Source organism: Ursus maritimus, unplaced genomic scaffold (assembly GCF_017311325.1).
Source record: "Ursus maritimus isolate PB19 unplaced genomic scaffold, ASM1731132v1 scaffold_21, whole genome shotgun sequence".
Lineage (NCBI taxonomy): Eukaryota > Metazoa > Chordata > Mammalia > Carnivora > Ursidae > Ursus > Ursus maritimus.
In genome coordinates, this window is record NW_024424564.1 from 13275955 (window position 1) to 13290061 (window position 14107).

General features: G+C 40.2%; 1 protein-coding gene across 1 annotated transcript in view; it reads left to right on the plus strand.

Moving 5' to 3' along the window:
• Positions 1-14107, plus strand: part of TPH2 (tryptophan hydroxylase 2) — a 107267-nt gene that overhangs the window by 5460 nt on the left and 87700 nt on the right. The window contains exons 2-5 of the mRNA XM_008684308.2: positions 6824-7057; positions 9691-9843; positions 12837-13020; positions 13132-13232. Coding sequence (XP_008682530.2) covers positions 6824-7057; positions 9691-9843; positions 12837-13020; positions 13132-13232 — 672 coding nt within the window. The remainder of the gene's footprint in view (positions 1-6823; positions 7058-9690; positions 9844-12836; positions 13021-13131; positions 13233-14107) is intronic.

The window sequence follows — 14107 nt, forward strand, 5'->3', positions numbered from 1 at the left end:
CGCAGAAACGTTTGTTAAAAAGATTATTCTTTCCCCATTAAATTGTTTTGGCACTTCGGTTGAAAGTCAATTGACCATAAACATACGGGTTTATTTCTGCACTCTAAATTTGATTCCATTTACCTATACGTCTATCCTTTCACAGTACCACACTGACTTTGTTACCAGATCCACAGCACCAGCTTCTTGTGTCTCAGTGTCACAGAAATGAATACCGAACTCGAGAAAAAAAGCAGGCAGAGTTTATTCGAGATCGCTTGTATACAAGGGAGCCAACAAGAAGAGGAATCTGGCTCTCCAAAGGGGAATGAGCAAGGCTTATAAAGGCAATTTCCCAAAGGGTGAGACTCTGGGATTGGGGAAGTGTTCTTCAGTCCCACGGTCATTATCTTGTGGTTGTTACTTTTTAGTGGACACAAGACAATCACAGGATGCTTTTCTTCATGGTCAACGTTCTTTAGAGCTCCTGGAAAATAGAAATACTTGTGTAAGCGGGCTTTAAATTGTTACTTCTAATTTTGATCAAACAACCATTACTCCCTAACAGCTGTTATCTCTCATTTGTTCTCTTTCCCAGAAGGAGGTATTTGTCTCCAAGCGAATGGAAACTTTTAACTCTTGCCTCAGACCAGTAGCTTTATCAGACTTAAGTCCTTCTTGCTTTCCCTATACTGTCAAGATTTTTTTTTTTAAGATTTTATTTATTTATTTGACAGAGGGAGAGACAGCCAGTGAGAGAGGGAACACAAGCAGGGGGAGTGGGAGAGGAAGAAGCAGACTCCCAGCGGAGGAGCCTGATGTGGGGCTCTATCCCAGAACACCGGGATCACGCCCTGAGCCGAAGGCAGACGCCCAACGACTGAGCCACCCAGGCGCCCCTATACTGTCAAGATTTGATTACTATAACTTTGTTAAGTTTTGAAATTAACTGCTTCATAAACAGGCTTCCAACCACTCTTTGTCAGTCTCCTCCATTTGCTCCCACTTCTAGAGGCTTCTCCAGTGTAAACCGAGTTGCTTCTTAGTCTTTGCTAGCTTGAGGTTTAGCTTCTTCCTGTCTGCAAAGTCTGATCACCCTTCATTTCCTTCCAGCTCCAAATTTTCTGTTGCTGTTGTTTCTCGACTTTATGCTATTCTTTTGTGCCCTAAAAAGGAAAGGAAATCTTATACTATTGCTCTAGTTGGATTTCTGGAAGGGGCAGAAGTAGTTAAATCTACGTTCTTACTTAGAAGACTCTTTTGATATCTTATATAGATGATCTGACGTGTGGCCTGCACTTCAGCACCCCACAGTCTTTTTAACTCCTGTAATCTGGGTTTTATATTCTCTTTTTTGCTAAAACTGCACTCTCTAAGGTCACCAATGACAGTTTCATAGCCAGATCTAATGGTCTTCCTCTTGTCCTCATTTCCTTCCTCTACTCTGTTGTATTTGAAACTATTGACCGGAAGTCTTTCTTATCTCTTTCCTAAGCCTTCATGTTTCACCTTCTTTTATTATCTTGTCACCTGATGACTTCTCTTTTCCCTCTGCCTTTTTTTTTTAAAGATTTAATTTATTTATTTGACAGAGATAGAGACAGCCAGCGAGAGAGGGAACACAAGCAGGGGGAGTGGGAGAGGAAGAAGCAGGCTCCCAGTGGAGGAGCCTGATGTGGGGCTCGATCCCATAATGCCGGGATCACGCCCTGAGCTGAAGGCAGACGCTTAACGACTGAGCCACCCAGGCGCCCCTTCCCTCTGCCTTTAATTGTGAGTGTTGTCCGTGGTTTAGTTCCTGGGTTCTCTTGGTTTTTATTTATTTATTCTTAATTTTTTAAAAAATCCTAAAATTTACCATCTTAACCGTTTTTAAATGTATGGCTCAGTAGTGTTGAGTATATTCACATTGTTGTGCAACCAATCTCCAGAACTTTCTGTCTTATAAAACTGAAACTCTGTACCCCATTGTCCCTCTGTACCCCATTGTCTCTCCCCCTCAGCTCTTGGTAACCACAATTCTACTTGAGATTGACTACTCAAGATAACTCATATAAGTGGAATCATGTAGTATTTGTCTTGTTGTGACTGGCTTATTTCACTTAGCATTATGTCCTCAAGGTTCATCCATGTTGTACCATGTGTCAGAATTTCATTCTTTTTTATGGCTGAATAATATTCCATTGTACGGGTGTACCAAATTTTGCTTATCCACTCATCCAAACCCTTGGATTGTGTCAACCTTTTGGCTACTGTGAATCATGCTGCTATGAACATGGGTATACAAGTATCTCTTTGAGACCCTTCTTTCAATTCTTTGGATATCTCTCTCTCTCTCTCTCTCTCTCTCTCTCTCTCTCCATCCAGAAGTATGATTGCTAGATTATATGTGATTCTGTTGTCACTTTTTGAGGAACTGCCATAGTGCTTTCCATGGCTGCTGTACCAGTTTACATTTTCCCCAACAATGTACAAGGGTTTCAGTCCTTTTTTCCTCTTTATTTTTTTTATTTTGCCAGCTAATGGTCACTGAATTACCTTAAAATTTCTATTCCCAGCTATAATCTATTTCCTAAACTCCAGTCCCACATTCATAATTGTATGCTATTTAAAGTCACTTGATGGGGGGGTTGGGGAGATAGGGTAATTGGGAGATGGGCATTAAGGAGGGTACATGATGTAATGAACACTGGGTGTACCATGTAACAGATGAATCGCCGAACTCTACCTCTGAAACTAATAATACACTATATGTTAATTGATTGAATGTAAATACAATTAAATTTTAAAAAAAGAAATACATAGAAAACAAATATATGACACAACACATCACCATAGCTGAAAATAAAAAAATGCATCAATCAAAAAAAATTTTTTTAAAAAGTCTCTTGATAGTACTACAGTCAACTCAAATTCCCTGTCTCTAAAATTCCTCTTTTATTCCAAAACTTATTCCTTCTTTGGAAATAATGGACACGCCACTATTTCCATCCATGGGAGCTTGATCGTTTAATCTTTTTCTTATATATGACTTCGTCTTCTTTTTTTTGGAGTAATATTCAGTAAGCCTCCAACTCCTTGTTGATTCTCATTTTGACATCCTTTTTCTATTCATAACTGTCACCACCTAACTCAAGCTTTTGTCATTTTTCCTCCCTCTAACTGGTTGTCTCGCCCAGACGAAATCCTACTAAGGTATAGCTTTCACAGGCTATAGTCCCAATGCAAAAATGGTAAATGCTTCCTCTTCAAATATAATTTTTTTAGCTCCTGGCATTTAAATTTCCAAATAATCAATCTTTATCCTTTCAAATTTTATATTTGTCTTCTGGAAACTTATCTTCTCTTGGCTTTTCTTTTCCTACCTCTCTGAACTTTTTTCTTTCTTATTTTCCTTTTTTGGACTTACTTTAAACTGCTTCTTAAATTTGGTCAGGATTCTGTTCTTGGCGGTCTTCTCAGACAACATATTCTCCATGAGTGAAGCTATACTCACGTAAATTCAATTATTTGACAATTCCTCAAGCTCTGTATCCAGCTTAGGTCTCATTTCTATGTTAAAATCCATGTATCTAAGTGTTTATTGGACATCTTCACTTGGCCATTCACATGTGATCTGTATAAAATCCAAATTTTAGGAATTCTCTCCTAAATAGCTAGTATTTATGTGTGGTCTAGTTTAGTGTATGATGCCTATCATTTACCCAGTGCCTCAAGTCAGAAACTTGAAAGATGTTGTGACACCTTTTTTCCTGCCCCCACATCCAAGTAGAGATGTCCTATGGATTTTGCCCTTTAACATCTCTTGTTTTTTTTCATGGCATCCTTAATGCTATTGCCTTAATCCAGGACATCATCTCCTGGCTACACTATTTCAAGTCCTAAGTGGTGTATGACTTCAGTCTCGAAGTCCTCCTCCAAGATACTGCTTTTCCAGAATACCAATGTGGTTATGCTATTGACTTGCATAAAGCCCTTCCAATTGCTCTCTTTCACCTGCAGCATAAGGTGATAAAGTATAAACCCCACTGGATGCCATTCAAGGTTTAGCAGGATTTGACCCTGCTTTCCTCCTCAGCCTTCTCTCTCACTGGGCACTCTTGCCCCAGACCCATACTCCAGCATTGTTGAACAACAGTTCTCTGTATATTTTCTTATATTCTACCCAGAATTACCTCCTTTATGTCTCCCTTTCCATTTTGATTAATAAACACAAACCTTTTTTGGAAGCTTTTAAACTTTTATTTATTTAATTTCTTAAAAGATCTTATTTATTTGAGAGAAAGACAGTGAGAGAGAGCACAAGTTGGGGGGGGGCAGGGAAAGGGAGAAGCAGGCTCCCCACTGAAGAGAGAGCCTGACATGGGGCTCGATCCCAGGACCCCGGGATGCTGGGACCATGACCTGAGCTGGAAGGCAGACACTTACCGACTGAGCCACCCAGGTGCCCCTTAGAATTTTGTTTTTAAATCAGTGTGTAGTAAAATCAATTTATTGAGCAGTTCTGTGAATTTTGATATGGATAGATCAGTGTAACCACCACCATAATCAGGATATATAATTTTGTCCTTCAAACTCCCTCTGGCTATCCCTTTGGAGTCACACCCTCCCCCACCCATAAACCCTGACAACTACTGATCAGTTCTCCATCACTATGGTTTTATCTTTTTGAGAATGTCCTGTAAATGTACATGACCTTTTAAGCCTGACTTCTTTCACTTGGCATAATGCCTTTGAGATTCATTTAGGTTGTGTTTATTAATTGTTGGTTCCTTTTTGTTGCTAAGTAGTATCCCATTTTGTGAACGTCCCACAGTTTGTGTATCCATTCACCCACTGAAGGACATTCGGGCTGTTTCCAGTATTTGACCTTATGGACCTGTGTACAGGTTTTTGTTTGAATATAGGTTCATTTCTCTAGAGTAAATACTGAGAACAAACTCACTTTTAAATATTCAGCTCAGGCGATGCCTCCTAGAAGCCTCTCCTGACTTTCATGCTTCTAATGTCTTCTGTAGATAAGTTGATATATTTTGTTTCACTTATTTATTGTATGCTTCTTGCAGTTTGTGATTTCCTTGAGGGGAGGCACTGTATCTCATTCATCTTTGCATCTCCAGGACTCAGTTTCAATGCCTAACACAAAGTGACCACTTAACAAAGTTTTGTTGAATTACACATCATCCCAAGCCCTATTCTAGCTGAAATTATCTATGTGTGGTCTCTCAAGCCTACTTATGTTTCCTTGTTTGAAATACTTAAGAGGCTGTAGAATGTAATAGTTGAGAGCATGGGGTTTGGAGCCAGACTGCCTGAATTTAAATTCTTCCTCTTTAATTGCATGAACCTTTTTGGCAAGTTACCTAAATTCTTTGTCCCTCAGTTTCTCTTTATATAAAATGGAAATAATAGTACTGCCTTGCAAGTGTTGTTGTGATGATCAATCACGTATTAACCAAAAAATTTTCTTAGAATAGAGATTGGCAAATACTAAGCACTCAGTAACATTAGTTATTGTTATTATCATTACTTCAATCAATGTATGAATTTATTTAATTTTTTTAATAGAAAGAAGTGGCATGACTTTACTAAATGTTTTAGAACAGTGTTGGACAACCTTAAAATCCTATATTCTAAACCTCAATCAATGTATTTAAACTTCACCTTCCTGGAGGCACCTGCGTGGCTCAGTCCGTAGAGCATGTGACTCTTGATCTTGGGGATGTAAGTTTGAGCTCCAAGTTGGATGTAGAGATTTCTTAGAAATAAAATCTTAAAAAAAAAAAAACGCTTCACTTTCCTATTAGTTCATCAGAGGTGATTTTTAGAGGAAATTCATGCCAAATAATATTTCCAAAATTAGGTCAAATAATAATTATGTCCTTCAAGATTCCAGAAACAATGCCCTGTTAACATTAAATCATCCATTTGGTTTTGAAAATTTCTCATCTTGTTTTCTGTACAGAGAAGCAGTGACGCCCAGGTTTTGTTTAGTTTTTGCAGTCAAACAAGCACATTTGATCAAGAGTCTTCCATCCTTTACGATATTGGTAATATTTTCCCGTGACATGGTGAATTTTATCACTTACTAAAGTTTGAATAGTAAGTACTTCAATTGATCTCAGCATTTCAAATTGTTGGGTTTGATCTAGTTATAAGTGGAGAGCAAAAATTCAGTAACCATCAACAGCATCAAAGGAATGACTGATATATAGGCATTTAGTTTCCCTTTCCTTCCCACGTAGTGAGGAAGATTCTAGGGTTAGTGTCTCAACTGTACCTGTATGTGGCTAAATCAAAGCCTTACGTTTCGTTTGCAGTACAGTTGCCTGAACATCACCACATAGCGGCATCACAGGACTGGGAAGCAGTGCCTTCTATGAAAACCATCACACACATATACTATAATCGTAACACATCAGAGCAGAAAACACTTATTAACATGAGACGCAATGGCTTAAGGATTCAGTAATGCTGATCTTTCTAATTTTCCTCCTTTGGGGAAGAAAGCACAAAACCTTTGAACTTATAGTCTCCTAAAGGCTGAGGTTAGCTTGCCAATATCAGGTTTGAGAGATGAGAGCCTATATCAGGGGACAGATGTTTTCTTTTACATATAACACTCCATTATGTATTGTTCTCCACCACCCACACCCAAACGTCTATTCGACCTATGAAACAGACTGCACCAGAAACACAGATAACCCCAGGCTTCAGGTCTGTAATCTGACCGTGGCCATCGGCAGCCAGAAATGAGTTTTTTTCTAATCAGCTTTCCATCAGTCCCCAGTCACTCATATAAAGGAGCCTGGGGAGAGGACGATTCTCATTGCTCTTTCTTCAGCACCAGGGTTCTGGACAGAGCCTGGAGCCGGCTGCTCTCCCTACACCCCTTCCTCTCTGTCTCCGCCAGCACTGCTACTGCCCCTTTAGTGCCCTCCTGCTGCAGAGGAAGAAAATTACATCGGGATCCATGCAGCCGGCAATGATGATGTTTTCCAGTAAATACTGGGCAAGGAGAGGGCTTTCTCTGGATTCAGCGGTGCCTGAAGATCCTCAGCTCCTTGGCAGCTTAACAGTGAGTACTGAGTAGCTGGCACTCTAGAGGAGTGCCTTCTAGGATAGCGAGCGTCTTATCCTTGCCATGTGGACACCCGATGTAGAGTAAGCACACACACCTCAATTCGTTCCTCTAGCATCTGTATACTCTGCCTCCCTCCTGTCTGCCTCAGTCTTCCTTCTCTCTCCATAAAGTGGGTGTCCTGATCACTGTGTTCTAAACTTCCTTTCCTCAAAGTTTATGAGAAAGTAAAGGGGTTCCTAAACACCAAGAGCAAGAGGTTGTATGAACCAATGTCTTATATCTACAACCAAAAAAAGTGTGTAGGATTTTGAAAGGCCACTTATTAGGAGTAGGAACAGGGAGAAGAAATTAAATAGATTTCTATGGTTCCTGCAAGATTATTGTGTCTCTTATACTCCTTCCCATCTACAAAGCCTGTTCTTTAAACACACAAGTAATGCTTTTATTCTTGCCTATAGGTGCTGATTACTGGGGTAAAAGAAAGATCGGTTCCTTTCAAAAGTTTTCCTGCTTTCCTCATTACTCCATCTTTCATTTTAATTGACGGAGTAATGAACACAATACACCATTTGTTTCAGTATTTAAGGCAGTTTTTGTATTTAAATATTACCAGGGAAAAAAGTTAACATTTTGCAGGATTTTAGATCCTAATTTGAGGTAATAGTGATGGGATTTAATAAAAAAGACAGTGAACAAAAAAAAGTATTCAGATTCCTAGTCATTAAAAATATTACATGCTGTTTCATTGCTGTAACAGAGTTTATCAAACCAATTACAATTCAGTCTGTATCATAGAAAATTCTGTTTTAATATCACAGCTCCAAACACGTGCCAGAAGGTTTAGATTGTACTGGTGTATTATTACTGCTAAAAATGTTGAAAAGTAATCAGGGCAAGTTTTGTACAACTGTTTAAATCAATTTGCAGAAACGAGACCAAAAATGTAAATAGATTTTTTAACATCCAAACAGCATGAATATTTGGATGAGATATTACATTGAAGAATTTCGAAGTCATAATGAACTGCTAGAAGGAAAACAAAGAACTCAGAGTTATGGTTAATGTATGACCCTTTCATATAAAAAATTCTACTTAAAAATACAAGAGCTGTGTTATGTGGTGGGAAGAAGGCAGATGTTGAGAGTACAGAGACATTTGCGCTTTTAATGACTAAACATACTGTCAAATGCCAATGTCTGCATACACTTTCCTCCTTCGAGTCATAACTAATAAAATATTCACTTCCATGATATAAAAATCTAGTGAGTGAGGCCATGAGAAAATGTGACACGCGTGAAAATAAAGCCAGTGGGGAAGTCAGAGGAAGAGAGTGGCAAGTCCCTATTCACTGGGTTCCGTATCACATGTACTTTTCTCAGTTTCGTGAGGAAGTGATAGACTGGTCTGATTGCACTGTACTACTATTAGCCAGGGAGAAACTTCTCTGTTCGCCCATGTCTCCATTTGCATAAAAAGAACACAAAAAAGTACACCCTAACTTCACTTTGTCTTTTAACTGAAAGTTTCCAGCTTTTTTATTCGGTATTTCTGATAGTGTGATCCGAGTTTCTGAAATCTGCCATTTTTGTCTTTAACCAATAGAACTAATAGTCATCACTTAGTTCTGTATTATAGTAACTTGAGTGGCTAATGCAGTGTTAATCTTTTTCAGTGTCTCAGATTTTACTCTAGCTGCTTAGCTAGTTTTCTCTCTTTCTCTCTTTCTCTTCCTTCCTTCCTTTTCCTTTCCTTTCCTTTCTTTCCTTTTCCTTTCCCTTCCCTTCCCTTCCCTTCCCTTCCCTTCCCTTCCCTTCCCTTCCCTTCCCTTCCCTTCCCTTCCTTTCCCTTTTCCTTCCTTCCCTTCCCTTCCTTTCCCTTTTCCTTCCTTCCTTCCTTCCTTCCTTCCTTCCTTCCTTCCTTCCTTCCTTCCTTCCTTCCTTCCTTCCTTCCTTCCTTCTCCTTTTTCTCTTATTCATGGCTGGATTTCCACAGCCACTTTTCAGGAATCATCTGCTGACACAGATGACCTTAATTGAATATGCTCCTCTGCGTTGAACTTCTGTAAATAGATTCACACTGACCATGTGGGTCTAATTGCAGAAAGTAAGGTGGTCAATTTTCGTGCATGTCCTGACATATTTCAGAATGAAATGAATATTTTGTTTTAAAGATGTAATTGAAAGTAAAATTATTGTTGTGAAAAATATGTTTGGTCTTATTTTTGTTATGTTTAGTAATTAATATAGTTTCCATGTTTTGCAACTAGGCTCACAGACCAAATTTCATGCTGTAAAATAAATCTAGAAAGTAAAGCAGGACTTAGTCATATATGAGACTTGATAATTTATGATGGTCAGATTTTTGTTGCTATTAAATAAAATGAAGGAAATCTGACCCCCTTTAATTCTGACCACTGGGTATCTTAGAGTACCGGAAACTAGTGTCCCAGAGCAAATTAGATAGGTGTTTAGGATTGGAAGTTATGAGAGATGTGGCAACTTGTCTTTGAGTTTATGTGATTGCTGTAGCTTCTAGCATATGAATGGAATATCTGACCAAAAATCTAGTTCCGAGAACTCTGGGGTCCTAACCAATGTGTGTGTGTGTGTGTTTCTACCTTCTTGAAGTTAAGTAAAGCTAACTCTGGCAAAAAGGAGGATAAAAAAAGCAACAAGGGAAACAGCAAAAGTGAAACCAGTCCCGAAGGCGGCAAGACGGCTGTTGTATTCTCACTGAGAAACGAAGTTGGAGGGTTGGTGAAAGTGCTGAACCTCTTCCAGGTGAATGTCAACATCATGACCTAACCTTAAAAGGGACCGGGTGCCCAGTTACAAACCTGTCCTCTGCTGTGAGAGCTTACTGAGTCCGTTTCTGGGTAATATGTTCCAAGATTCGAAGAAGCCAGATTTCATGAAGCTTTATAAGGGAAGTTTGTCTGCCAAACAATGAAATAAGCAGATTTGTGTCTACTATGTTTTATTAATTCCAAGTGAACCTACTAGTAATTCCGCAGACTATCGCCAGATAAGAAAGTCAGTAATTAAAAAATGTAAGCCTCGGGGTGCCTGGGTGGCACAGCGGTTAAGTGTCTGCCTTCGGCTCAGGGCATGATCCCGGCGTTATGGGATCGAGCCCCACGTCAGGCTCCTCCGCTATGAGCTTGCTTCTTCCTCTCCCACTCCCCCTGCTTGTGTTCCCTCTCTCGCTGGCTGTCTCTATCTCTTCAAATAAATAAAAAATAAAATCTTAAAAAAAAAAAAAAGTGAGCCTCACCCCTTTTGTTTGGCAAAAGGAGCCAAAGAGGGTATCTTTAAATATCAAGAGACTGCAGCCTCATCTGATTTGTTAACATCTGAATTGTGCACATGTCCTGGGAGCACATTTATTGCATCAAATGAGATGCATGAGTAGAGGCATTTGGTATTCCCTGGAGCCTCATTGTTGCATGAACTTAACAAGTCTGTTGGGGAGATGAGTCACTCTTCTCCTATAGAAGCCAGGGCTAGCTCTCTATTTTACAGAAATGTAGCAGCCTTTTTTCCAGGTCCTTTTTTGGTGGCTTGAACCCTCAAGAAAGAGCCTGGTTGAGGGTGAGGTTAGGGAACCCCAGAAAAACTGTTGCCCTCTGGCCAGGGAGGACCTGATGGCTACCTTAACCTTCAGCAAGCATTGTCCCTTACAAATGCGTTTTGTTTGGGGTGCTGGCTGCTGATTTGAGCTGTAAGATAGGGAGCCTAGCTCTGCGGGGTGCCTGGGGCTGCTAGTGCCGCGGAAAGATGGTTGGAATTGCAATCAGAGGATTCAGACCTGTGCTCTCCTACCTTGGTTAATCACTAGCTGCTTCTTAACTTCCATTTCTTCACTTGTAAAATAGCAATCATAATTCCTATTTAACAAGGTAGTTGTGATGTAGAAATATGAATGAAAGTGCCTTGTAAAGGGTACAGATATGAGGCCTCTATTGTGAGGTCTCTTTGATGACCAGAGACCAGGAATTAGCAGCCTGATTTGGCAAATATTTCCCTGTTCTCTCTTGACCTGGAAGAAAGGATCAGGCCCCATAAACAGTGGTAATGGAAATCTGAGGAAATATTTTACACATAATTATATCATCCAGTGCTGTCTCCCCTCGGCGCCCCAAGGCAGGCCAGAATCCCTGGAGACAGAGTTAGCAGCCCAGAGTTTTCACTTGGCCATCAGCTAGTCATGGGGTCTTAGCTAAACCACTTAACCCATCTGGACCTCAGTTCCCTTGTCTAAAAATATCCACTCGGCTTCAACCAATGGGCATTAAAAGTGCAAAATGACACAATGTGTGTGAAGACTCTTGACCTTCCTATTAGTCTTACCTTTATTATCAGCCAGTTTAGAAAATACGGCGTGACTGTAAAGGTTAATAAAAACAGAAATAGGGCGTCTGGTTTCCCAGTCACAGGACTAGCTTCTTTGTACAGAGGGGGTGCTGTTTGATTCGATGTTAACTTGGCTCTGGAAACCACCTCTCCTGCTCCTGTGCTGAAAATTCCGAGACCATCCAGGATTGTATTAGGAATGTGAATGGATAATCACAGCATATCAGCCGGTGTGATGGGGAGGTGTGGGCTTATTCAGGGGTGGGTTAGGGTGGAGATGAGAATTTAGTCTTCAGTTAACTCAGGGGAAAGGAAGATGCCTCACTGGGCAAGTTTAAACCTGATGTTTAAATATTGAATTGCTGCCCACCCCACCCTGCCCCTTGAACACCTTATTGTAAGGAGACTTTTACCCTGGAAATCCATTGTGGGGGGGTGGTTACAACAATGCATCCTTGCATGAAGCTGGTCTGGACGTCGCTGAAACAGAACAGTTAATGAATGGTCCCACTGAGGTGTCTTTTTTTGTTGTTATTTTGTTGTTTTGTTTTTTGTTTTTGTTTTTGCCTGTAGAGGTAATTTCTTGGCTGCTTTTCTTCCTTTTATTTGGCTTGTGTCTCCCAGCTGGCAGTCCTTTGCAGACCACCTGCCCAACGTCTGCCTCATTTGCCTGTCATTTGTACTATTTATGTATTTTTTCAAAGGTTATTTTTAAACTTTAATTTAATGTATAGTGGAAACCTTATACCACTATTCACTCAGGGGGTTGAGTTTTAGCTATGTTTTTTGGAAATATATGAAAATAAAAATATAAATTTGGGGATGATATGATGATGTGATAAGCTGATTTCCACCCCCCCCAAGTAGCTATGCACACCCCCAGTGTGATGTGAACCATGCAGGAAAATGATGCTATTCATAATTATGATACATTTTATATGGTTTTGTATACCCTCTTTTTTTTTAAAGTATTTCCTATAATTCATCATTTTTTTTAAAGATTTTATTTATTTATTTATTTGACAGAGAGACAGTGAGAGAGGGAACACAAGCAGTGGGAATGGGAGAGGAAGAAGCAGGCTCCCAGCAGAGGAGGGAGCCCAATGTGGGGCTCGGTCCCAGGACCCTGGGATCATGACCTGAACCGAAGGCAGACGCTTAACGACTGAATCACCCAGGCACCCTGACCCTCTTCTTTTTTTTAAAAAATGAGACGGGCAAACCTACATACAGTCTATATTCCAATTAACAGAGTCACTGGTTGGAAACATTTCAATGGTTTAGTCAACCAAAGAGCAAGGGATTGTCTTTTTCTCCTTTGTGGGCACTTAGCACCTGTTAAGAGTTGAACAAGAACAGCCTTGGCGTCCCTTTTATTGTGCCATGAAGGTAATTTAGAGATGTCGCTTTTATTTCCATAGGAAAAACATGTCAACATGGTTCACATTGAGTCTAGGAAATCCCGGCGAAGAAGTTCAGAGGTTGAAATCTTCGTGGACTGCGAGTGTGGCAAAACCGAATTCAATGAGCTCATTCAGTTGCTGAAATTTCAAACTACAATTGTGACGCTGAATCCACCGGAGAACGTTTGGACAGAGGAAGAAGGCAAGGCCAGCTTTTCCTTGTCGGGTGATTTAGCAATCTGACAAATGTTGCAAACAAGGAAAATACAATCTGTGAGCTAATATTTTTGAACCTGCACTGTGTTTTCAACAGAGCTAGAGGACGTGCCCTGGTTCCCCCGGAAGATCTCTGAGTTAGACAAATGCTCTCACAGAGTTCTCATGTATGGTTCTGAGCTTGATGCCGACCACCCAGTAAGTGTCCAGTCAAATCCATTCCATACATGCTGGTCCAGCTCCACGCATGTGCCCGGCAGCCTCCCATGTTGTGTGCTTTATTGTAGAGCAATTTGTTAGTTATTCCCCATCACTGAGAGCAGGCTTTCCAATGATAAAGCTTCCCTTTTCATATGTGTTGGCTGGAAGCAGATTAGAAGGATGGCATTTCCACGTAACATTTGTTCTTAAAAGGGTTGGATAGAGGAAGAGATTCTAAACCTTGGAGAATATTTCTGTAGCATTAGACAGCGTGAAGTATGCTTGCAGATGGTGACCCTTGGAAAAACGATGAACTGAAATTGATCACCCCTTTGAGAAATGAGAGAGGACTAGGCATTATGGGGCTTGGTGAGAGAATAAAATTCTCCTTGCTATTTTCCTTGACTGGAGGTAGTTAGGAGTAGAATAATGCGGTGGACTTCAGTCTCAATGGAAAGGCAGAGAGTTTTCGAATAAGGTCGTGCTAGAAAACACATCTCTTCCCACATCTACCCTGAATCTATTTACCACTATCTCTCTTCTATTCCAATAAAAACGACCACCTTTAAAGAAATATGTTACGTAGGTAAGCATTTCCCATTATTTCCTCCCTCCCCCTTTACATCAGTTTTTATTTCACACAAGAGACTTGGAACTTCTTTATGGTCAGAATGAAGTACAGTTAAGAGTCTGGGAGAAGTAAGCAATATACTCATTTGTTACAAGCACTTTTTCCCCCCAGTGCCCCTTTGTACAAATGGGCAGATAAAAGGGTAAAACCCAAGCAGATCAGCCATGCTCACAGAAGGGCTTTGTGGTCTGAGCGTCATTGTTTAAAGATATTCATTTTATTTAAATGGAGGAAATCTAGA